General features: G+C 43.3%; 2 protein-coding genes and 1 non-coding gene across 39 annotated transcripts in view; 1 reads left to right on the forward strand and 2 right to left on the reverse strand.

Annotated features, from left to right (window-relative positions):
- The window catches only part of MAP3K12 (mitogen-activated protein kinase kinase kinase 12), a 16,219-nt gene extending 13,468 nt beyond the window's left edge, over nt 1-2,751 (forward strand). For 3 of the 5 annotated variants that reach the window (XM_060166035.1, XM_060166033.1, XM_060166036.1), the window contains 2 exons: nt 89-159; nt 251-2,751. In XM_060166035.1, coding sequence (XP_060022018.1) covers nt 89-159; nt 251-641 — 462 coding nt within the window. In that variant the 3' untranslated portion in view covers nt 642-2,751. The remainder of the gene's footprint in view (nt 1-88; nt 160-250) is intronic. The other 2 variants (XM_060166034.1, XM_060166037.1) reach the window with 1 other exon arrangement.
- Nucleotides 1-24,788, reverse strand: part of PCBP2 (poly(rC) binding protein 2) — a 26,954-nt gene extending 2,166 nt beyond the window's left edge. Inside the window, exons 1-15 of one of the 33 annotated variants that reach the window (XM_060166051.1) lie at nt 24,655-24,788; nt 22,185-22,327; nt 21,596-21,619; nt 21,475-21,507; nt 20,450-20,566; nt 17,920-18,051; nt 16,821-16,949; nt 15,718-15,804; nt 13,796-13,888; nt 12,672-12,713; nt 11,346-11,418; nt 10,798-10,836; nt 9,806-9,861; nt 8,741-8,910; nt 5,368-6,144 (exon numbers count right to left, since the gene is read on the reverse strand). In XM_060166051.1, coding sequence (XP_060022034.1) covers nt 5,793-6,144; nt 8,741-8,910; nt 9,806-9,861; nt 10,798-10,836; nt 11,346-11,418; nt 12,672-12,713; nt 13,796-13,888; nt 15,718-15,804; nt 16,821-16,949; nt 17,920-18,051; nt 20,450-20,566; nt 21,475-21,507; nt 21,596-21,619; nt 22,185-22,253 — 1,416 coding nt within the window. In that variant the 5' untranslated portion in view covers nt 22,254-22,327; nt 24,655-24,788 and the 3' untranslated portion in view covers nt 5,368-5,792. Of the gene's footprint in view, nt 1-2,548; nt 2,755-5,367; nt 6,145-8,740; nt 8,911-9,805; nt 9,862-10,797; nt 10,837-11,345; nt 11,419-12,671; nt 12,714-13,795; nt 13,889-15,717; nt 15,805-16,820; nt 16,950-17,919; nt 18,052-20,449; nt 20,567-21,474; nt 21,508-21,595; nt 21,620-22,160; nt 22,328-24,654 lie in introns of those variants that run through there. The other 32 variants (XM_060166052.1, XM_060166075.1, XM_060166074.1 and 29 more) reach the window with 32 other exon arrangements.
- On the reverse strand, nt 19,932-20,038 carry LOC132530173 (U6 spliceosomal RNA). Its single transcript, XR_009543725.1, has one exon. It is a non-coding gene; the product is annotated as a U6 spliceosomal RNA (small nuclear RNA).

Genomic DNA, 24,788 nt, shown 5'->3' on the forward strand with positions numbered 1-24,788 from the left:
CAACTTAACCCTTTAAAACCATGTTTCCTTATCCTGGGTCCTTGATGACCTCGTCCCCCTTTGACCAGTCTGCTCATCTCTCCTGCAGAAACGTGGAATCTCATCAGAGGAAGAGGAAGGAGAGGTGGACAGTGAAGTAGAGCTGACCTCAAGCCAGAGGTGAGTGATGCAATCAGGAGATAATGGCATTCTTTGCTTTCTGAACTGCAAGGTGTAGTCAAGCTATAATCCTGGTCTGCCCAACATACAGGTGGTCTCAGGGCCTGAACATGCGCCAGTCGCTATCTACCTTCAGCTCAGAGAATCCGTCAGATGGGGAGGAGGGCACAGCTAGTGAGCCTTCCCCCAGTGGCACACCTGAAGTTGGCAGTACGAACACTGATGAGCGGCCAGATGAGCGGTCTGATGACATGTGCTCCCAGGGCTCAGAAATCCCACTGGACCCACCTTCCTCAGAGGTGGTTACTGGCCGGGACCCCAGCTCCTTGCCCATCCCACACCACAACCTACTCAGAGGGGAGCAGGTGAGTCGCAACCAGGTACTGGACAGGGAGCAGATGTCCAGTCATTTGAGAGCTGCTGGGGAGACAGATGCAGAGGCCAGAAAGATAGGTACTTCGCCCCTGTGTCACTCTATCTGAAGCTATTTCCTCCTGTACTAAAGAGCAAATATCCACGTGGTAGAATTTGGGAGATCTAGAGTACCTAGCGAGGTTGCGTGCACAGTACCTATAAATTGCAGCCAGGGAGGAATCCTGAAACTAGAAGTCTGGTGCCTTGGAGAATGGCCTGAGCAACTGAAATCGGGAGACAGTAAAACCTCTAAACCTGCAACTACAAAGACCACAGTGAAGGATCCTGAAGGAATCTATTTGCCAAGAGATGCTGAGCCGCACATCACTGCCTTTCTGCTCTTCTTCACAGGGCCCTTCCAACTCTGAGGACTCAGACTGTGACAGCACTGAACTGGAAAATGCCAACAGTGGTGAAGCCTTGCGGCCCCCAGCCTCCCTCCCTCCATGAAAGCCACTCTTATCCTTGTACATAGAGAAATATTTATATAAGTAATATATATGCGCCACATAATCAACAAAGACAGGGCTATCCCAGCCTAAGTCTGGCTCAAGGGAGACTGACCCCTGACCAAGTCACCTGATAAACTCTAGGGACACTGGCAGCTGTGGAAATGAAAGACAAGTACTGCCCTAGAGATATGGGTAAGGGCAAACTGGCCCCTTCCTGCTTCACTCCAATACGTTCAGCAAGTGGTGAGGCGACAGAAAAGCCAAACTTGCCTAGTTTCCTCTCTATTCTTTCTGCCCAAACTATGAGGAGCAGGAAAGGGAGCCATTTAGACTGCACTTTTTTGTTTTCCGTTTACTCTGTTTACACATTTTGCACTTGGGAGGAGGGAGGCTAAGGCTGGGTCCTCCCCTCTGAGGTTTCTCAGGTGGCAATGTAATTTCTTTGTCCCTCCATCTCTCTGCCCAAGCGCTGGCTTAGGGACTAGGGGGAGGCCAGGAGATTGTGAAAGCATGTGATGGCTCAGGCTGAAGAACTGGGGTGTTGTTTTAAGTCCCTGCTTTTATCTTGGTGCCTGATTGGGGTGGGGACTGTCACATTGTAACCCCTGTGAAAAAACCTTGAAATATAACCACTCCATGCAGGCAAGCTGTTGAGGGTTTTCTTGGTGACTGAATGGGGTAGCCTGCATGGCTAAGTAGGAGCCTTGGGCTCCAGATATTATCTGAGGACTCTGAGTGACTTCCTCCTTTTTATGCTTTTCTCACTAACAAACTGAACATCACTTACAGCCCCAACCTTGTAAAAATCTACATAAATAGGAACAGGTCTGTCTTTATAAAGGATTCTAGTAGGACCCATAAACACCCATTCTTTTTAAAAACAGGAGACTACAGTTTTAAGTCTGGACAAGAGTATAGGCATTCCCAGCAACCTGAACCCCAGTGAGACACACATTCAGCTGCTTCCATGTGTATGCATGTGCATCCCTCCCCACCCACCCAGTTGAAGTGCTTGCTTACTTTGCAGACAACTCTTAGGAAAATATAACCCCCCATCTTTTGGACCAAGGGCACAGCCAGCTTGCTATATCTATTAAAGTCACTCTGCAATGCAGGCTCAAGGGCTACAGAAAAAGATGGGAGTGGTAAAACAGAAGAAAACATCTTCAACGGAATAAAGGCTTACATTCAAAACCCAAGCAGGGTCCGTGTCCTTTGACGGATAAAAGGTGCAAAAATAACAGCAAGACACCAGGAACAAAACCCACATGAAATCACTGTGGCATCCAGTTTCTATTCACAAAGAAAAAGCTCCAGTCCATCTTTTAATTTTTTTGAAAAATTCCTGACATTACAGAACTAAACTGAAATGTATTAATATTCCACTCTTACATTTCCATGACAAACAAAAAAATTTCATGAGCCAAAAAAAACCCAAAAAAAAAACAAAACAAAACAAAAAAAAAACAGGGAGAAGCTTATAAAACTAAATATGGATCTCAGCATTAACAGCTGAACAGAGAAAGGAATTAAAACGCTTTAATTAAAAAATCACGAGTGGATAAAGTGTGTAGAAACTGAAAATTTACAAACTATTTAAAACCTGGAATCGCTGACTGTTCAGAAACTACACAGATGGATCATGGGTGGTGGTGAACAGCAGAAAGGGATTATGGATGAATCTGCATTGTTCTAGCTGCTCCCCATGCCACCCGTCTCCGAGGAAAGCCTGTAACACACACACAAAAAAAAACTCGAAGTTAGTTTTCTGAGTGCCCAGCAGTACCTCACCTCCAAAACTTTTAGCCTGGCTGATGAGATGTGAAGAAGTACATAATCTGCTTCAGTTATCAAGGGAGACATTTTAAAGACTTTTTGGATTAATCAGTACCATGGTCCTATAACCCCTGCAATCCAAGCTTCCTGAGGCAAGTTACCTCACAACCAAGGGAAATTGAGGACCTTGGTTATTAATTGTGGGTATCCCTCAAACTATGCTCTATACAATCTTTGTGGGAGATGTTAAGCACTCTCTGAAAATACACCCCCCCACACACACACACACAAAAGCCTTAGAGGGTCGCAATATACAGACACTTTCTTTACTGCCCAGCTTATTTTTTAGTTTCTCCCAAGCTACTAATAGAACAGTACCAGGTCTCTCCATCAATGTGAAGACTATTACTATTAAGAGATGCTTGAGTTTTTAAACACTAAGGCATGTTAAAAGAGGGAGCAGCAAGTGTTAAGTATGGGTCAAATATTATACCCAACCTATAGTTTTCAGGCCTAGTTTTCAAGACTAAGTGGAAGTCAAAACAATGTTTTCAGCAACTCCCTAGCACACTCTAGAAGCTCCCCAATTTGTGGTCCTGTTAAGCCAAATTCTCCATCCAAATATACCTGGCTACAATGCCTGTTTCAAATAGACTATTTGAGGTCCTGGAATCCAATTTTGGGCTTTGAAGGAAAGGTCTTTAGATGTTTGGCTATCAGCCTGCTTCACTGATATTAGGTAGCCAGCAGGACTTAGCTCCCATTTTGAACAGAATTAAATGTGTAAGACCCAGTCTCAGTTTATAACTTTTTTTTTTTTTGGCTGTACCTCGTGGCATGCAGAACTTCCCCAACCGGGGATCGAACCCACACCCCTGCAGTGGAAACGTGGAGTTTTAACCACTGGACCAGCAGGGAAGCCTGAGTTTATAACTTTATTTCATAAAGATTTAAAATTTACTGGCAATCGTGTCAAGACAGCATGTGCATCTCTTCCAGAATAACGCAAATCCAAAAACTGGCCAGGAAGGCAGGGGCAGAGGGGGTGGGGGAAGGGCAGGTAATAGGTCCTTCAAGTACAAACTGTATTTAGTTTCAAGTCAGAAATGCTACTGTGACCTCAGCATAAAGGAAAATAGTTCTTAAAGGGGGTAGATTCTTGCCAACCTCAAAATGGGATGATTTAGAGCAACGTGAACAACAGACCCTGAATCAAAGAGTTTAGTGGGAACTGAAGGTTGAGGAAAGGAGCTGCTGCAAACAGTTTAGATCTAGGACCTAAAAAAAACTAAGTTCACATAAGAAGGTGGTGGCACTCTGGCACCAAAAAGAACAGTCCAGAATTTATACACAGCCTGGGCAGGAATTGGGGGTGGCAGGGAGAGGGGGCAAGAAGGGAAAACCCAACCAGAAATACTGTGTTAAGGACTCCAGAATAGAAGGACCACATGGGGGAGCTGTAAGCTACTAAGAAATCGAGCACCAAGAAGTACCTTTGGATGTGGTGATTTTGGTCAGCCCTTAAAACATCTGACTTCCTTCCAAGCAATCCTTTAGGGAGTACTCATTAGGTAAAGAGGCCTTCTAAAATCAAGAACTAGATAAAATAAAAACCAGGTTTCTGGGGGAGATGGTATCAGCAAGATATAAAAAGAGCTTACTAAGGAAAGCTGGACCACATGATAAAGGAGCATCTAGCAACCAACAAGAAAAACCCTATCTGGACAATGAAATTTGCCCCCCTAGTCCTTCAGGCAGACTTGGGACGTGTAACACTAATTCACAGCCCCAATATGAGATTGAGGGACCACGAAACCAGAAGTTAATATATTGCAATATAATTAGGTTTTCTATTGTTGTTTGTTTTTTAAACAATGTAAGCCAAAGGGGATATGGGAAAAGGTCACCAGGAAAGAAATCTCCACACTGGTTTTCTAAGTCCCTGGGAAGAACATCATACTTTCATTACCCTGGCAATATGCATTCAGGCTGAGTGGAAACTATCAGAGCCCTTCCACCATTTTACCTACGGCATTTCTACTCTTTTATGGAGAAAGATCTTGGGATACGAAAAAGAATGAGGCTTCAGGGAGATCAAGCACAATCTTAGAAGACTGAGTAAATGTAAAGCACAAATTGCTAGTCCTGACTACTCACTCATGTGATCTGCAAATTTAAAGTCTCCCAGAGCATCTATTTCTTTAATCTGATAAAGTGAATCAATGAGTTACAGTTGATCTTAAAGGTCCCTTCCAAATCTAGGTCTTTAATCCTCTAATTATGATGGGGTTGGTGGGGAGACAAAGGTAGGCGGGGAATAGAAGGGTAAAGGGACCTGGTTGAATAATCAGGGTTGACTTAGGATAACTGGACAGAATCCTGCCAAATCTGAGGCAATGTCACCCACTGGTTGTTCAAGATTTATCCAATGTCACAGGGAGAGGGGTAATACTAGTTCAGAGGAATGCAGACAGAAGCCAGCAAACTTTATTAGACTTTCCCCAACTTGCCTCCCCATTCTGGGTAAAGAAATAACTTCTTTCCTTCACAGCACAGTCAACTAAGGTTCTTACTGTGGCAACTTTATTACAGCTAGAAACACAAATCTGGCCAAGAAGGCTGGCTGATAACCATGAAAAAAAAAAAAAAAAGGTTAATGGAGAAGCTTTTATTCATTAACACAGAGCCTAAAACATTGTTATATTGCAAGGCAGAATAAAGCTACAAAATGTAACAGAATGAGAAAGAAGAGCAAGAACTGTGGCTCTAGATAAGAATTCAACAAGTCAGACTCTGAAACAGGCACTCAAGCAGAAACGGCCTAAACCTAAACAGTTTACCATTGCCCCTGCCCCCACCCTGTTATCCCCCAAAACAGTAAAAAGGAAACGGTCACAAGCTCACAATAGTTTGGTTCTCACCAATGTTAACAAAGGGAAAACAAAAACAAAACCAAAAAATACTTGAGGGGGTGCCCCAAGATATATGCAATCAGTAGGGAGAGAATCTCTGTTTCTCGCTTTTCAGTTTGTTAGTTACACATGGCACGGCAGAGGTGGTGGTGGTGGTAGCTGAAGCCCCGGCACCCTTAGCAGCAGACACAACATTTAGAGCCAGGAGAGGGATGGGTTTCATGCCAAGCAGACTGGAGACACAAGGGGCGGTCGGAAGAGGGTTGGGGAGGCTGGAGGGTGCGTCGGAGGTCCCCGCTGTGGCGAGCGAGGGGGTGGTGGTGGAGGAGGAAGAAGAAGAAGAAGGGGTGGAGGGTTGAGAGAGGTTGATGCTGAGGTGATCAGGGATCGTGACGGAGGCTGCCTGGGAGGAGGGTTTAGCGTTTTCTAAACTGTAACAGAGGAAAAAAAGGAACAAAAAAAAAAAGGGTGGGTGGAAGGGAAGAGCACAAAAGGGAAAAGTACAGGACAAAATCCGCTTCAGTTATCAGTAAGTGCCTCTGGTTGCCAATTAGGAAGACTTAATATCAACTTATGACAAGCTGTCTTTTATTCTGTGTCCCACCCTCTAAAAATGTATACTTTGCCAAATTCCATTCCACAATGCTATTTAAAACTGCTATGGTGAAGAAAAAGCTGACAGACTGAGAAAAATCACACACTTCCATATTACCTGACACACTGATCCAACCCAGAAGGCAGAAAAGAACGATTTCAAGCAGAAAATGAAAGAGTACCCATCCACCTCCAAACAAGAACATATGTTTCACCCACCAATCACTTGAGCAGCTTTGGGATACTAATGCACAGAATTTTTAATTGTTTTTTCTGTAACTGATATTAAAATTTGCTTCTACCGCCACAGCAAACTAACCAAATATATCAGGATGGAAAGGGACAAGAGCCTAAAGTAGGTCACTCATTTCAGACTTCAAAGATTGTAGCATTTTGAACGAAAAATGCTGAGAACAGAAGCATAGATAAAATAAAGCCTCATTTCTGGTGATGGGGTGGGAGAGAAAAAAAGGCCCTTTGTTTTTAACTGACTGTACTTCTCATATAGACCTTAGAAAACTGGAAGAGAGAAACTTTAAGCACTGCTGAAAAGTTCAGTTTAATAAAGTAAAACTACCACTGCTACTCCTATAATAAGCTCTAAATCACAGTAATGACCTGTAGCTCCCAAATGCCTGCATGTGTCTATGGCAGAACTGCAGGCATTTGCTGAAGTCTGTTGGACATCCTACGGCTAAAGATGAACTCTTCAAAGGCAGGGAGGCTCCTCTCAAGACTCCATTTTGTTTACCTAAATCCAAGGACAGTTGCAATCCATAAAAAAGGTGCCAACATCAGTAGAAATGCTCAGGGTCCATTACTGAAAACAGAGAACTCTTTCTTTACCTAGTATTAATAAAACCAGTTTGCTTTCTGCGTTCAAACTGGGCCAATATGAGAAAGTGAAGAGTTAGCTGCGTGCACACATAGTCCTTGCTTGGTGTTAAATGAAGCTTTGAAAAGTTTTGACCCAAATCCATAGCTTGGACAGTTTCATTAAAAAGGATGATCCTGAAAAGAGTGACTAAAATCAGGAAACAAAGGTGGACCACGTTCTGCTTCCTTACAACTTAGCCACTGACCTAGTACAGGGGTCAGGCAAGCAGGTTACGTGGAAGCACTATCTGACAACATTGAGGGCAGGTCTACCCAAGCAGAAGAAAAATCGCTTGGTTTCCAGCTTCCAAGAACACGATTCTTTCCTCTTAACAACCCACCACCCCCATTAGAAACAAGGAAACAAACCTTTGCAAACAGTCTCAGAATTAACTACCATTTCAGTCTGAACAGTAAGAATTTGACATCTTGGTAGCTGAAGAAGAAAGCAGATCTAGACAGAGGAAAGTCTTTTCTACATAAAGACTAGAAAATACCTCAAGGCATCAAAAGACATAGGCAAAAGTCAGAACCACTACTGGGGATCTGATGAATTCTTAACCAGGGGATAAAAGACCATGGAATAAATACATGATCTGCATAAGCATGGCAAAAAATAGATCCCATACTTACGAATTCCTTTCCCTTGCACTAGATTCAGGAACCCATAAAATTTTTATGCACAACAGAGACTGTGACAGAGGTAAATAACAACTAGGTAAAAGTCTACATAAAAGGGATAGCTAAGTCCCTTGGGGAATGAGCTGCTAACACTGGTTTAAGATGTTAGTAAGCAATTAAGAACATGACTTAAGCACATGTGCTGAGAAAGCAAGTAATATAAATGCCTTGTAGGATACCCATTGGACTGTGAATAGTCCTGCTACAACTGTGTGTATTAACATTAGCTACGTTTGGATAAAAAAAGTAAAATCTCAGAAAGTCATTAAGAGATGAGATGAGACTGTGGGGGAAAGGAAAATACTAAGCATTTCTGAAACATCCAATACCTGTACCTCTCCTTTTCCACAAGCTCTGAACAATGGCACACACTGGCAACTTGAGAAAAATGGATGTTTTCAGAATAAACAGTAATGACTGCCTCCAAGAAACTGTCTTGCCGTCACATAACTTCATTATCCTTATTTCAATTAAGGGTGCTTTGGAGCCTAAACCCCATTAGTAAAGTATTAGTCTATATGACATCTACAGCAAGACCCACATTTGGTTTTAAGTCGGTGCTCCACCCAGAGCAGTCCTACTGGTGAAGACATGCTCCATACCTTCCACTCCCAAAACCATCAAAAAGTCAAATGCAAACAATCTATTCCCCGTCCCCCAACCCCATGCAAACTTATTACAAACTGGTTTCTTTTTCTGCTACACTACGGATGGGTGAAAACTAGAGCTAGACTTTAAACTTTTTCTTTTGCCATCTCTACCCTTCCCATTTCCATCCCTCAAAGAATCCCACACTTTACATTAACAGTGTAACTTCCCCCAACACATACATTACTTATGCTGGCATGAATAACACGAAAGATAGGGAACACTTACCTGACATTGATTAGATATTGAGCCAGGCTAATGCTGGCAGCAGATCCAGTGATGGTAACCTGCCTATCAGTAGATCCTTCCACTGGGTTCGCAATTTTGATCTGCGCCCCAGACATCTGACGGATCTCATTGATTTTGGCGCCTTGACGCCCGATTATGCAGCCAATCAACTTAAGGGAGAAAAACAACAAGGCATACCAAATTAAGAGTTGCATGGTTAGGTCCAAGAATTCCACCCCACTCCTCAGGCTTCTATAGCTTGGGTCCACAAACATGACAATGGAAACTATCTGCATCCTACACATTCTACTCATATACTCCTGATTTTAAAAATTGAGTTATAGATTATATCTCAACTCTTGCCCTATTCTTCTGTCTGATCACTACAGGTCAGGGCCAACTCTAAGCTGAATGATTCCTAGGAGCATTAGCTCACTTCCTCAGAGTACTAACTCCAAAGACAAAATAAAGCAGAGCAAACATGATGATAAACCTAGCTAACCAGAGATAGGGATAAAGATAAAAGTATATTCTGTTTTTGGTAAAAAAGATGCCATAACTCATCCTGCCATGATTCCTACTTCACCATCGTGACAAGAATTCTGGCTAATTTCTAATGCTTTTGCCTTGGGAAAAAGTAAAAAATTGGCCAACATTTGCACTGTCCAATACTGTAGACACTAATAACGTGATAACTAAACACATGAAGTGTGGCCAGTAAGATTGAGAAATTGAATTATTATCCTCAACAGCTACACGTGGTTAGTGACTACCACGTTGGGATAGTACAGACAGAACATCCAAGGACCACTGAATTAGGGATAAGGCTTCAGGTTCTACAAAAAACAAAGGCAAATGGGAATTTCTATTTGAGACAAAAAGCTTCTTTCTGGCTCATCAATTTCCTCTATCAGTTTTTACTTGAGATTTTATGTAGTTTTAAGAATTTAATTTGGTGTCTACAACCCCATTTTCGTAAGAGTGGCATGATGCCGTTGAAAAGACCTCTATTCTTTAAAACCAATTCTCTTATTTTCATCCCATGCAACCCAACCATATACTTACATCGTTTGGAATGGTGAGTTCATGAGAAGTAGTCTGAGCAGATGCATCCAAACCTGCTAAAAGACAGAAGAGAGCAAAGAAGTTCAATGCACAGCATACAAACTCCCACTGATTTGTACATTAACCTAACAGAAGGAAAACGAACTGGAAACCCAGCATTGGCTGTTGGGATTCATCACTAACTTGGAAGCCTCCAAGGAGGAAAGAGGGGGAGAGGGGTGTAGAAATAATGCTGGAAAGGTTCCTCTGTACACACAGAAGAGGCTGATTTCATGACACTTCCTGCAAAGCCCAGCCTATTAGGGTGTAAGGGGATGGAAGCAAGGGGCAAGGGAATGTGGTATCCTCAATTCTCAGGACCAAAATCTAAACAAGTACTTCTGCACTTCTCCCCTTTTCTGGTTGGATTTCCTGCTGTTGTGTTCCAATTTTATCTCACCTGATGCTATCACCAGCGCCAATATCATGCCTGTTATTGGGTACCATGGACTTTTGGCACACATGCAGAGTTGCTTTAAATATACCTATATCAGATTAACACCCTCCTAACACACCCTTACCCCTAACCTACACTTGAAGGTCAGTGAGAATGAGATGGCAGTAAGGTGTGGGAAGTTCATTTCTCCAGATTTATTCCCTGTCTTTTGCTCAATAATTTGTTCTGGGTTTTGTTTTCCAAAGAAAAAGAAAAAAAACTCCTATCAGCAAACACCCATACCCATCTGACACCTGGACTAGACCAGACCAGCTGGCTAACTCACAAGTCTAGTCTTGCTCTCAGCTGTGGCTGCTAAAACTCAGCATTTTTAGAAGGGGGTAGGCCAGATCCATCAAGGGACCCTCAGGGATACCAGGCCCACCCCCGCTTTGCTCTCTCAGCTCCTTTCTGCCATGTGCATGTTCTGCTGGTATGTCATGGGCAGTGAAACAAGACTCCCACCAGTTTATTAATATAACAGTAGAATACTACAGATTTTTTTTTTAATCATTACCCCAATAGCCTTTCACCTCTGGAGAGCTGGATTCAATGCCTGTTAAGATACAAGTGAAAATGAGTTTGGTGGTCTCATCCTAACCCTATCGGACAAGTTATTCCTTATATATATATAAAAAAAGCCCAAAAAAACAAAACAAAACAAAACAAAAACAAAAACCACTACACAATTTGGCACAAATGGATTGTTTCTACCCAGGTCTATGAACAGCTGGTGGAGAGAAAGGGGGTGCCAATCAGATCAAAGGGGCAGCAGCGAAGATGGGTTAGAAGAAATATCAGCCTACCCTTTGCCTGACAAGCATCCCCAGACCTCACCCCAAACCTTCCAGGGTCTTTTTTCTCTTTTAGAATAACTCACCCCAAATGAAAACCAAGTTAACAAACACATTACCTCCTTTGGTTTAGCCATAGAAAACAGGCAAGTTTAAACCAGCAGGATGCTGGGTAATGAAGTTTGTTTTAAACAGATGTCAAACTGAGACCTTGGGGCTGGCCTCTGTCTTGTACTACACCTTACAGAAATAAACACTGAGGTATCCATACCACTGAATCCGGTGTTGCCATGCGTCATGGGAAAATGAGACTGTTGCATTGCCAACTGGTGCAGCTTGGTCAACTGCAGGAAGGAAACAGAAGAGGCTGGCATTAGAAGAGCAAAACAGTCAGGGCTCAAGCACATTCAAATTTGAAAATGCAGAGCTCCTGATCCCCAAAGTTGGCTACTACTCAAACTATGACAGAGGGTAAGATATGGGGCTGGTATCACCATCCTGGGGATGGGCACAACAAGAAGGTAAGGGTTAGAAATAGAAAGGGTATCAGTACAAAGAGAATGAGCGCATTTGGGGTGTGTGAAAAGACAAGCAGCAGCACCCGCCTGACAACCATCCCCCTGTGGGCTATTTAATGAAGGTGTTTGCAGCCATTACAACAGTTGCCCCAGGGACAAGCACAGACAGGCTAGGAAAACAAACTGTGCAGTGGTGCTAGGGAAAACACACCATGCAGGGTTCTGTCAGTACTGGGAGGAGGGAAGGAGATGAGGGGGCAGGGAAACTGCAAGGAGGAGAGAGATTAAGGTGAAACCAAACTGGGTTTAGCACACCCCCACCCCATGATTTCTACAGCTATTTTTCTTCATCTATATAAACTGTCCTGGCTGTTGTAAAACCATCCCTCTTCAAGTCTACTTCCCCTCCTGGGGGCTATCACTAACCAAGAGCCAATCTTAACTTCCCAAATCTAAAGCTCAGCACCTGAAAGAGTTAGTAAGGATAGAGGATAAGTGCAGAAAGAAATGCCCTTGAAGTCTAAATACCAGCACTTTTTAAGTTGGAGTTTTTAGTGACAAAGAAGGTTTTATTGAGTTGATTTCCCAAATATTCAGCTTCCTATCCCTCCCTGTGTAAATAAACCCCTTTTCCCCACCCCTCCAGATGCTTTTTAAATTGTCACCTCAGACTGAGGAGTACAGAAGAAGGGCAAAGCCAACCTCCCACCTCCCATCCCCCGCCATGGAAAGGACTCCAAGCAGAGATGCACAGCCCACTGTCAATTTAAACTGTGCCCTGGGATAACAAATGACAGTATACCGTGGAACATTTCTCTTTTAGAGTAATCTGGAACATGGGAGAAAGCAGAATCTAATAATCTGCCAGATTATAATTTCCAGGGATTAAATGGCAAAAACAAGGTGCTACTATGTCCTGATTAAAGATTATTTAAGGGCCAAAATATGGAGTTCACCCTGTGAGGAAAACAATACTGCAAATGTTTAAGACCCAACTCACTCCTGCCTACATGGAGAAAAGAGACAATTTTGGACGGGAGAAGGAACTTTTCAAAACAAGAAGTGAAAACAAAACTTACATCTGGCTGTGGAATGGCATACTGTCCTTGAATGGTATAGGCCTACAAAAGGAGGAAAACAGTTCCTATTAAAAACCAATCACGGACAGCCACCCAGTGGGGGGAAAAAGACAGATTTCAACTAGCCAGGAAGCCAGAGTTGAACTAGAGAATAGGGAGGCCAGGGGTTGAGGCAGTAGATGGTATCTCACAAATACAGTCAGACCTGTTGGCCTTCTTTAAACCCTAATATGATGGCTTATTCCGGGATGCCTATAAAGGGAGCCATGTTCCCTGCAATCAAAGACAAAATAACACATCTGTTTCTTAATGAAAACGTGGGAAGTGGGATTAAACAATGCCTCGACTGCCCGAGCCCCCTTCCTTCTCCCTGTGTACAAGATAGCCTAGAAGGAAAACGGTCTTTCCTCAGCCACCCCAACCCTTCTACCAATCATGGTGACATGAATGATTTTTATCTGCACAAACCTACATGGCATGTTTTGAAACACTTCCCTTTTCCTATCTTATTTTTCTCTACATCTGCCTAAAGACCTTAAGTGCACTGGAAGCTAGTTGGGTCCCTAGCACTAGGGAGCTGACCACAGGAACATACACACACAAAAAAATCACTGTGTTCTAAGTCCTGCCTTCTCCCACCTCCCCTCCATAAAAGGCACTTGCAGCTCCCACTACACCCTCCTCCCCCCACACCATAACCTCCCGAAAAGGGAGCTGGGTCTTCAGGGCAATGGGGTGGGGACAAGGAGAATCGGGAAGGGAGGGAAAGGAAGGAGCAGCTGGTTCACAGGATGTGAGGCTTCTCACATCACAGTGGCCAGTACCCCCAAAAGTGCACCCAGGTTGGGGTGGGAAGGTGAAAATGGGGTAGGAGGAGTAGGAGACAGGGAAAAGGGGTTGAACAAAAAAAGGAAAAAAAAGGAAAAAAAAAAGAGAGTTGGTGTTACCATCTGGTGGGCTACGCAGCCTGTGTGAAATGAGGTGGGGGGGTCAGTCCAGGTCCCCGTGGACAGGTGGTGTCCACAGCACAAAAATCACCAGCGCCACTGGCCCCCCGCGTGTTGGCAGTCTCGGCTGAGGCGGAAGGATTGAGTGAGCCTTGGAGACTGAACATCCCCTCTCACCTCTAGAGGTGGTCCCTCCAGGTCAGGGTTGAGGCACATGGACGGGGTGGTGTGGGGAAAGCTCGCACTGTCGCTGCCTGTGCTGTACCTGTCCTGTGGATAAATAGAGGATTTCAGTCTCCAGGGCTGTCAATCCGGCACCTTGTCACCAGCATGAAATTCACACAAAAAAAGTTGTTTAATTTTTTCTTTTCCTTTAAAAAGGAGCTCACAACACAATTTGAAACGAGCTGCAATCAGTGAATTAAAAAAAAAAGTTACCTATGGTGGCAGATTTCACACTGCACAATTGGGCTATTTTCAGTCAGAATGAAGGGGTGGGGCGACAGAGCTGATGCCAGCTCCTGGTCAGTGTGCGATTAAATTGAACCCCTACAGAGCCCACTTTGTCACAGAGGAACAAAAGACACAGGTCCATCTGTGGACACTGCATGAACTGGTCCATTTAAAAAGGCCCATGGGAATAATCCAAGACAGGGCCACTCATGGAAGAAGAAGCTGCAAGTTTTTAGAGGGTGGTCAATTGAATAAAGGGAAGGGAGGGAAGGAAAGCAAAGAGGTAAGAAGGGGTGGGTGGGAAGGGGGAGGGAAGGAAAGGGAAATGAAGGAAGACTTGTAAATGGAGAGGACTGCTGCTGTGCAGTATGGACTCTAGATAATCCCAAGTGGGAGTGGAAGAATCCAGAAGAGTAGGAACTTGTAGTTCCAGGGTAGAAGGGAAAACGCCTAGAACTAAACCTCCCTGCTACACTGACTCTGGGCCTGTTTATCCTGCCTAACTATCCAGACTCATGGAGAGCCCTTTGACCAAACCAGTTTGTACAAGGCTAGTGTTAAAAGCAAGGTACTAAACTATGAGATGATTAATTTCTTGTGAACGCTTCCAGAACTACAAGACAAACTAAGTCCCCCAAAACTTATTCAGTTTTATGACAACTCAATAGAATATGAATGATGGACTTTAAGTGTTTCTCCAGTTCAAATATAAGATGGAACTAGTTGAATATCTGTGCTTTTAACAGGTCAGCCCCATGTACGAAAAGGCACTTTGAGCACTATACTTGTTTAGACAGCTACCAAAATCAAGGTCACTATTTCAGCCTGAACCTCAATATTTTAAAAACCTACCTACTCCTCAAATACTAACCAAAAAGCATAAAACCATGGTGCTAATCAGTGCCCTTTGTCATAAAAATCTAAATTCAGAATAAACCACGTGCCAAGGATCCAGAGTTTAGGTGGGTGAAGGAGGAGAGGCCAAAGAGGTGCTTTGGTGTTCTTACTCTAACACCAAAGGTCACAGACCCAACATGCTCTCCCCCTTCTATTCTTAGACACTGAACCCTTACCCCAGCTGATTTGTTATGCCATGTGGGTTCAAACCAGTGTTTATGAGGTTAAGAGCCCAGGGACAACACACTGGAGTTTGGGAGTGAAGGGGTAGGAGTAGGGGAGGTGAGGTGGGGAGAAGGGGAAGTTTGTAGGACACTCAATTTCAGGACCCCCAATTTGAGACCACCATCCAAGAATCTCTTTCAGAGGTCCAACTCTTTGCTACCTTTATTCAGACCTCTAAAGAACACCCCACACATGAAAAAACATGGGATGGGGTGGGGTAGGGAAAGAAGTAGTGACACCAAGGCAATTTAACCCGTTCTTCTAACCCAACCCACCTTAAATTACTAAGTAAATTACCTCTTCCGAGTGCCTACAAAACTCCCATTGCCTGCTAAAAATTAAATAAGATAGCATTCATAGCTTTCTCCAGTACAAAAAATAAATAAAACTGAAAGCAGGTCAAATTATGGCCAGAGTACAGGTTTCAGCAAGCATGCAGAGTGGCCTGGTGTGCTGCTGGCAAAGTTTTGACATTTCAAACATAATCCTTGTTCACCTTAGCCCACCAATAAAAAATTTCTTACCTGACCACCTGCAAAGATGACTGGAGAACTGGACGGCTTGGGCCGGTACGGGATGGTCACGCCCTTCGGGGGGGACTGGGAGAGAGTCAGAGGGGAAAAAAACAAAAAGAGATAAGGTTTCAAAGCTGCTTCAGCTGTGTGGCTTAAGCTCACACAGGTCAGTTAAATTAAAAACTATTATTTCCATTCCCTCACCTACCAACGTTGTCTCTGGCTAGATCTAATCTCAAATCATCTGCAGTTATTTGCCTTTAAAGCAGTAAGATGGTCCGTGGACTACAGAGCTCACACTAATTCTCATCAAGGCAGATTCCCCTGTAATAATTTAGGCATTATTTCCATGTGTTCAAATAAGTCTAATTAACACGAAAAACCTGTATGTGTACATATGTACGTTTGAGTTGGTAATTAAGATCCTACATTTTGGCCTGAATAGGAAATAAAGACAAAATAGGAAATAAAACTCCCAAATGTTGCACTTAGGACTGTCCATAAATAGTTCAAAGGCTCAATCAATATTTTCCTAAACTCTACTTGAAAATTCTACTTTCCTTTCTCACCAATATGGGACCAACTCCCTATGACAATTCTAAAAAGGTTTAATTCCCCTTAATTTTGCTATTCTTGTTAATTGCATAGCATCCACCAGAACCTCATAAGTCATTCAGAAACACCATTATGGATACATTTTTTTTTATATATACAGCATTCTGAATATAATCCTGCCTCATCAGAAATTAATTTAAAGAATATATCAAAGTTGCATGTAGCTAAAATATTGTAATCTGAAAGGCAATTTAACTTAGCTTCTCAGGAACCCAGATACATCTTTTGTCCACTCATTCCTAGTAGTGAATCTTCCCCTACCAACTCTGCTAAAATCGCTGTAAACCAAATGATCACCACTGCTTAGTTTGTATTTTTGCTTGCACTATAAGAAAAGTCAAAGCTGGGGGAAGGAAAATATGAACTCAGGGAACCTCTTCCCCACCCCCACTGAAGGCTTCTAACAGCCTCACCTAATTCTAGTCTTACTAAATATAGATCAGTCTGTCTCCCTAAATCACCCTCCCCCCATTCTCAGCATGAGCCTGAGGGCTTACCTCCAACATGACCACGCAGATCTGTTTCACACACTCAATGATGGACTGCGGAATGCCAGCAATAGTGATGGCCCGCTCAGTTGAGTTGGGGAGCATATCCCCTGCCACCTGGACCTGAGCCCCTGTACTCTTTGGGGGTAAAAAAAATTTAAAAATCAGAAAAAACAGCTCATACTCTTCAGTATCTCCCAGCAGAAATCTTAAGAATCTAAAGCTCAGTAGACACTTATCCCATCTCCTATCTTACCCTTTTTATCCTCCCTTCCCACTCTTCCCTTATTCCAGATAAGACTGTTTAATCAGTTATAAATTATCCTCTGAAAGCTGAAAATAAGGCTGAATAACAGCGTAAATTTAACCTGGTCTCAAGAAAAGGGTCCCTCTAGAAAGTTTCCTCTCAGCTAATGATAGCTCTGTAGGCCATCAAACAAAATACCCACAAATATCACCCACCTTTCATTCTCTTATTTAACAAATGTTTATATCAAGCCCATGCTATATGTGCCAGGTACCACCCCAGGTACTTGGAATACATCAATGAACAAAATCAAAATCCCTGCTCACATGGCATGTACAAAAGGCTCCCCGAAACTACAATTAGTTTTCCTTTAGGAGCCATTCAAATTTCATTCCAACATCCAATTCAATAACTCCCAGATATAATTAAAAGCTTCCATAATTTCATGTAACTTCCATAATTTAAAAGGGAGAATTACAACTACATCCCAATACACCTTCATTTTCCCCTTGCTATTTAGGGATTTGGCCAAGAAAAATACTTGATATTATCGATCAAATTGAAAGCTCTTTAAACATAAAAAAAAGATAACGTAGTCTCATGGAAAAGTTGCCAATGGGTCATATGCAATAGGTGGAAATTCTGGTTAACTTTTCTGATTTATTGTTGTTAAAATATATGGAATATAAAATATATATACACACATATATCAAGCAAATTACAGTCTTCTAGGACTATTACTTTAATAAAAATCTTCATCTCAATGAACACAAACTTTTCCTAGACATAGTAAAGGCTAATAGAAGAAGCACATTTAGAATAATTTACATTTCAAAAAGAAAATGAGCACAAGTTACCAACCTCACGTATTTCCTTGATCTTGCAACCACCTTTCCCAATGAGAGAGCCACACTGACTAGCAGGGACCACCAGCCTCAGAGTGACTGGGGGTCTACTGGCAGCTGTGCTATTGGTCATAGAGCTGCTGATGTCCTACAACAAGAAATTAGTCAAAACATCAGAATATAAAAGTTTAAACAGATCCCTGGGAACCCATAACTGCCATGAAAGAACCTTACAAGGGACATATTATGTCACAATCTGCATCAACAAAGGTTCAAATATTGCCTCCCCCCAAAACCCTATTTCTGAAAAGATAAAATGGCCTACAAACGTCCTCAGGTTTAGCCCTAAATATATTTTCCTTCACACCGGAAGTGTTCTTGGTAGAGAGAAAACTTACTTTGATAATTAAAGAGTTTTCTCAGTAGAAGACGAAATTAAATATTAAGAGATAAAACAATGCAATCCAAATTCAAGTAACCGGGCTTCCCTGGTGGTGCAGTGGTTGAGAGTCCGCCTGCCGATGCAGGGGACATGGGTTCGTGCCCCGGTCTGGGAAGATCCCACATGCGGCGGAGCGGCTGGGCCTGTGAGCCATGGCTGCTGGGCCTGCGCGTCCGGAGCCTGTGCTCCGCAATGGGGAGAGGCCACAACAGTGAGAGGCCCGTGTACCGCAAAAAAAAAAACAAAAAACAAAACAAATTCAAGTAACCAATTCTGTTCTCTTAGAAAACTACATAAAGATTAAATACTGTACTTCCATTTATCCTTGTCTTAATTTCTTGGTAATAGTACCATTGTACAGATAATGAAATTGAGGCTGAGTACCTACCCCAATCACATCTAAAAAGCTGTAGATTTTAAACTAAAGGACTGTATTGGTTCCAAAGCCCATAGTCTTTCCAGTTACAATATGCTGCATCTGAAAGTCATGGCTTTAAACTAGTTGAGTTTAGCCTTCTGAGAATTAAATGGTTTTAGCCTAATCTCTATGTAGTAGCTAGACCTGGGAACTCCTCAAACATAAGCCCCTAAAGTCAAGAACATGCTTCTTATTTGTTGAAAGCATGAATAGATTTTCTGAATTTTTAAAAAATATATTTATTTGGCTGCACCGGGTCTTAGTTGTGGCACGCAGGCTCTCTGGTGCAGCATGTGGGATCTAGTTCCCTGATCAGGGATTGAACCTGGTCCCCCGGCGCTGGGAGCTCGGAGTCTTAGCCACTGGACCACCAGGGAAGTCGCTAGATTTTCTGAACTTTTTTAAAGCTACAAGCTCTGGATTAGCAGGGTCTTGCAGATGAAAGGATAACATTTCTGATCTTGGCAAGGATAAGATTTCAGGCACCATTAAGGCATCAAGCAGCAGCCCCGAAGCTCTCCTCTGCCTGCAATGTCAATTGCATGATTAGCACTATTACTGCAGAAGTGGGAGGAAGCTGAAGACTGGACCTAGGGCAATGGTTGTTCAGCATTTTAAGGTTGAAACCAGTTAATTATTAAAAAAACTTCCTTCAGTCAGAAAATCTCTGGTATTGATATTTTGCTTCTGATCACTTATAAAACGCATTCCCTCCCTTCAAGTATAGCTCAAGTATAGTATAGACACAGTTACCAGATTTTTTTTTTAAATATATAACTGCATCCAGGGTTGGGAGATACCTGTATTTATGGAATATATTAGTGTTCAGAAGGGCTCCTAACAAAAGCATGTTAATTTAGTCCACTCAACTATGAATTAGGGGACATAATTACCAACACAGTGGTGGCATACCTTCAAAACTGCTGGTTAAGAAATAAAACATGCTGGTTTTTCACACATTTTTTAGAGTCCCTGATAATAGTCAAACTATTTGGGGGTTTTTCTGGGGGCTCTTTTATTCAAGTATAGTCAATATACACTATTTAGGTTTCAGATGTACAACATAGTGATTTGACATTTAAATACATTACAAGATGATCAACACAGTAAGTGTAATAACCGTTTGCCACCAAACAAAGTTAACCTCCCATTACTTATTTTATAACTGGAAAATAGGGAATGCTTCACAAATGTGCGTGTCATCCTTACACAGAGGCCACGCCAATCTTCTCTGTATCATTCCAATTGTAGTTTATGTGCTGCCAAAGTGAGCACTCAAACTACAGTTGGGGGTTAGGGGTGCCGACACCCCACCCCAGTCAGAAGTCCATGTATAACTTAACTTATCCGCAGTTCTGCATCCACAGATTCAAGCAACCTCTGATTGTGTAGTTCTACAATACGTGTTGTATAGTACGTATTTATTAAAAAAAAAAAAAATCAAGTACAAGTAGACCTGCACACTTCACACTCATGTTGTTCAAGGGACAACTGTATTTTTCTACCGATTAAAGTGACATCTTTTTTTAATTACAAATGGTCCAATTTGGGGGATGATGAATGGGAGCAAAGAACCCATTTACGGAGTTTTATGATCTAGTCTGTCCTTGAATTTTAAAAGCCCTTAGAAATCATTAAACTACCTAGAAGCACAAAATAAAGAATGAGGGGCAGGGAACAACAAACCTCTTCCAGTTTGTCAATGATCATAGCAAAGGCTTTGAAGATGGCATTAGTGGGTCCAGCCAAAGTGATAATCCTCTCAGGACAATTCCCTTCTGAGATGTTGATACGTGCACCACTCTGGATAGGAAACAGAGCCAAAAGGTTAAAGAGAAAAAGAGCTGAGCGCGTGTGTGCGCGCGTGCGCGCACGCACACACACACACACAAATATATAATCCCTCCTAAATAAGATGGGCAAGAAACTGCCTGTATACATGATTCTGACACAAGGCAATAACGACATCACTTCAAATAGTGCTCCATATTTGTCCTCAAACATAAACTACAGAAGCTGCTTTAAGTCTTGAATGACCTGAGACTTCCTAAAATTACATTTCCCAGCATACTATTTGTCATTACAAATAACTGCGCCAGAAAAATACAAGCTTCTCCTATTAAGATCTCCCCCTCAGGCTTCCCTGGTGGCACAGTAGTTAAGAATCTGCCTGCCAATGCACGGGACACGGGTTCGAGCCCTGGTCCAGGTGGATCCCACATGCCGTGGAGCAGCTGAGCCCGTATGCCACAACTACTGGGCCTGCGGCTTGAGCCCGTGAGCCAGAACTGCTGAGCCCGCGTGTCACAGCTGCTGGGGCCCACCTGCCTGGAGCCTGTGCTCTGCAACAAGAGAAGCCACCACAATGAGAGGCCCGTGCACCGCAACAGAGTGACCCCCGGCTCGTCGCAACGAAGACCCAACCCAGCCAAAAATAAAATAAATAAATCTAAAAAAAAAAGAGAGAGAGAGAAAAAGATCTCCTCCCTTCTGGGACTTCCCTGGCGGTCCAGTGGTTAAGACTCTGCACTTTCACTGAAGCAGGCGCAGGTTTGATCTCCGGTCGGAGAACTAAGATCCCACATGCCGCACGGCCAAAAAAAAAAATTCCCCCTTCTAATCGCTCATTAAATTTTTTTTTGCTTTTGTTTTAAAGGTTTTTTACTTCCCAAGTTAACAGTCCCTTAACCCCCCCAGCCGCAATAACTCACCTCCTCACGCATCTTCTTAACTGATTCTCCTTTCTGTAAGAGGAAAAGTCAAGAGTGAGTTCCAACTGCTATTTAAACGCAGACTGACTAAATAGTAATTAGAGTTGAAGTGATGTCTTACCTTCCCGATGATACTGCCAACTTCCTGCAATGGAGAAAATTAGTGTCAAATATGAGGAAATCTGAAGCGTTCATTATCACAAAAAGTAATTTTTAACAGTCCAAAGCAATAGAAAAGCTAAGATTTATTGGGAAAAGGAATGGACAGGCTTATTATTTTCTTTGCTCAAAATATAAGCAAAGCTATCAAACAACTGTGAAGAAATAATGGAGTAATTAAATGCTATCTTTAATATAAATCCTTTTTTAAAATACCAAATATATCACCCCACCTTAAAGTTACCCCAAAATTGTTTGGGCAGGGGAAATCTACCTATCACAAGCTATAGCAACATCCATGAGAAAAACTTATCATCCAGGTATGAGACAGTCTTTGGCGCTAGCCTCTGGTTAAGCCTTTCCTGCTCAGTGGCGCTTCCTAGTAAAAGTCTGTTCGTTTTCCCACTACACTCTCATCTACTCCGCTAGAGAAGAGTTCTAAAGCCAGACACCCCACAGTGCTAATCTGATGAGCTCCGAGATCCGTGCCCTCTCTTCCTGGCCCCTCCCCTAGCAGTTACTATGACCCAATTTCCCAAGCTGGTGCATACCTTTCCATGCATAAGTAGCCGGATGGTGAGAGTGACATTTAATCCACCTTCAATCACACCGGTGTCCATGTCGAGCAGTGTTCTGAGGAGCTGGACTTTGAGTGGTCAAGTCTTTGGTCACTGGTGGGGGTGAAAGTCAAAAACTGAAATGAAAACATGACGAAAATCAGAGTAGGAAAACAACAGAAATTTACTTTAACCATTATCAATGGTTTTCTAATGAACTCTTTTCCTTAAATGACAGTCTATCAGTTGGCAGGCTTATATACATCCAGCACAACTGCATTAACAGCTCAGGTTCTGTTACAGAGTATGGAAGGCAACTTTCCAGTCTGCTCTCATTAACGGTATGGTTTCCGCTGACTCTCAGGATGTGAAAGATTCCTTCAATTGGCAGTGGTTCTAAGGGAACTGCTGAACGTGCACCAGTTGTCCTTCAGCAGAATAAGCTTCAAGAGAATACAAAAACACCTGGAAATCATGAGGGCAAACCTCAAACTAATCAACTACACTCAGGGCAACGACCTTTCGCTTCCCTGTTAGGAAGCTTCTTGGGTTGAAAGCTAGAGAGGACACATGTAAACGTTCTTACTGGCAGCAATTTCTAGGTAAAGAAATTGATAAGAGGCATCTCACATTAAAATTTTGAATGTCAATAGATGCCACCAAATAATTTTCAAAAGATTTACATCAAAAACCTCACTGAAAAAGCATCTGAAATGCCTTCTATTGCAGGCTGGGTTCCATATTCCCCTTTGGGAAATGACTCAATACATTAAGTGCAGCCTGAGTCCTCTTTCCCCAACCTAGCTTGATAGTCACTCAAGATCTGAAAATTTTCCTTGCTTCTGTGTTAACCTCTGTTACCACTCAAGTCTTCATTCAAATCTATTAAATCTTAAATTTTCTTCCAAAGGAAACAATCGAAATTAAAACTGGTACTGCTAAAAATTTATTGTGTAGTTGTTTTAAACAACAGCAGTAACGAGCCTTTCCTACTGAGGCCCTTTCCCCACGTATCCTCTGAAGAAATGTTCCTAACATTTCTGCTTTAGAATAATTGACTACGTGTAGAAAGAATGTTTTTGGATATACCTTAGCCTACAACACCTCTTTAGGCCCTAAGAGTGGTTCTTCCCAAAGTTGTGAAATTTCTCCAGTGACATTTTTAGTACCCATCCCTTCAAAACAACATCAGTGATCTCTCTCCTACACCCAGTCTTCCCCCTTCACAAAACCAGCCACCGTTTTAACTTTGCTCTAACACAAAACCCATATCCTAAGTATTTAAAGTGTTTAAGTGGCTGCCAAACCATTCTGTATATGGCAAGCTGCCCTATGGCTACCTCAAGTAAGTGACTGAGGTGACTGAGGCATCCCCAAAGCACTTCATTCCCCCATTTCCAGAATATAATTAATTACTGGCAAAATCCCAGAATTCAACACTTTTCACTCAAGGAAAAACAATAGTGCTAGGGGTGAGGAGGGGAACGGGGAGAGAGAGTTAAGTATGTGCAGAAAACTTTCTTTTTTCAGTAAGACATGGTAAAAATTTGGCAGTTTAATTCCTTATCCCCATTCACATAATAGGAAGCACGTTACAAATACCACAATAAATGCAAGTTCGAAAGGGCAAGAAAATTGAAAACCTATTTGAAGCCATTTCTTGAGGTAAGGAACAAAGGTGCATTTCCAACTCCAAATCATCCAAGAAATCCCTGTCATACTTCTCTCCTGACTAGGTCAACGTCAGTGTACCCAATCCCAGGAATCCAGCTGTTAATCCTGCAGTGCATTACCCCTTCTCCTATAAATAGCTCGGTCTGGGTCTATAGCGGCATTTTGTAATTTCAAAATTCGTTACCTCGAGAGAACGTCCTGCATAACTCGGTAACTGGGAGCCCGTCCACCCTTTCTTTAACTCCACAGCCCCCCTCCCCTTGGTCATCCAAGCATTTTCCACTCAAAAAATGCACCCCGTATCCCTCCACTAGAAAAGACGGGAAAAAAAATAAACGGTTCGGTCGGGGGGGGGCGCTGCGATCCAGGGGGAGGAGCCGGACTAGTAGCGCCTCCTCGTGTGGCTGCGCCAGCGCCTGACCCCCGCGGGGAGCCGCGCTCACCCGCCCGGCCAGCAAGCCGGCCATCGCCTCCCCTCACCCGCCTCAACCAACAAATCCACCGCCGCCCCCCCCTACCGCGCGCGCGCCCTCCTTGACTCCTGCGCAGCCGCCACCGGGAAAAAGCGGGGGGGGGAGGGGGGAGGGGGAAGGCCTTTCGCGAGGCCTAGTAGGCCTCGCCGGAGCCAGGGCCTCGCGTGAATGGCCGGCCAAGCAGAGTGAGGAGGTAGGCGCTCACGCGGGACTACGCGAGGTCGGGGCTCGTGACGAGGACCGGAGACCGCTAAGAAAGATGGCAAGAATAGAAATAGAGCTATAGCCGCGGGCGGAGGGAGAATCTTGAAGCTTACCTGCAGGCGCGAGGCGACTGAGGGGAAAAGGGGAGCGGGCGGGAAGGGGAAGGGCGGGAGGCCGGGGGCGGAACAATAGGGGCGGGCGGGAAGGCGAGGGGGGCCCCGCGGGCGGGCGGAGGAGGAAGGGGGGG

This window comes from Lagenorhynchus albirostris, chromosome 11 (genome assembly GCF_949774975.1).
Source record: "Lagenorhynchus albirostris chromosome 11, mLagAlb1.1, whole genome shotgun sequence".
NCBI classification, from domain to species: Eukaryota; Metazoa; Chordata; class Mammalia; order Artiodactyla; family Delphinidae; genus Lagenorhynchus; species Lagenorhynchus albirostris.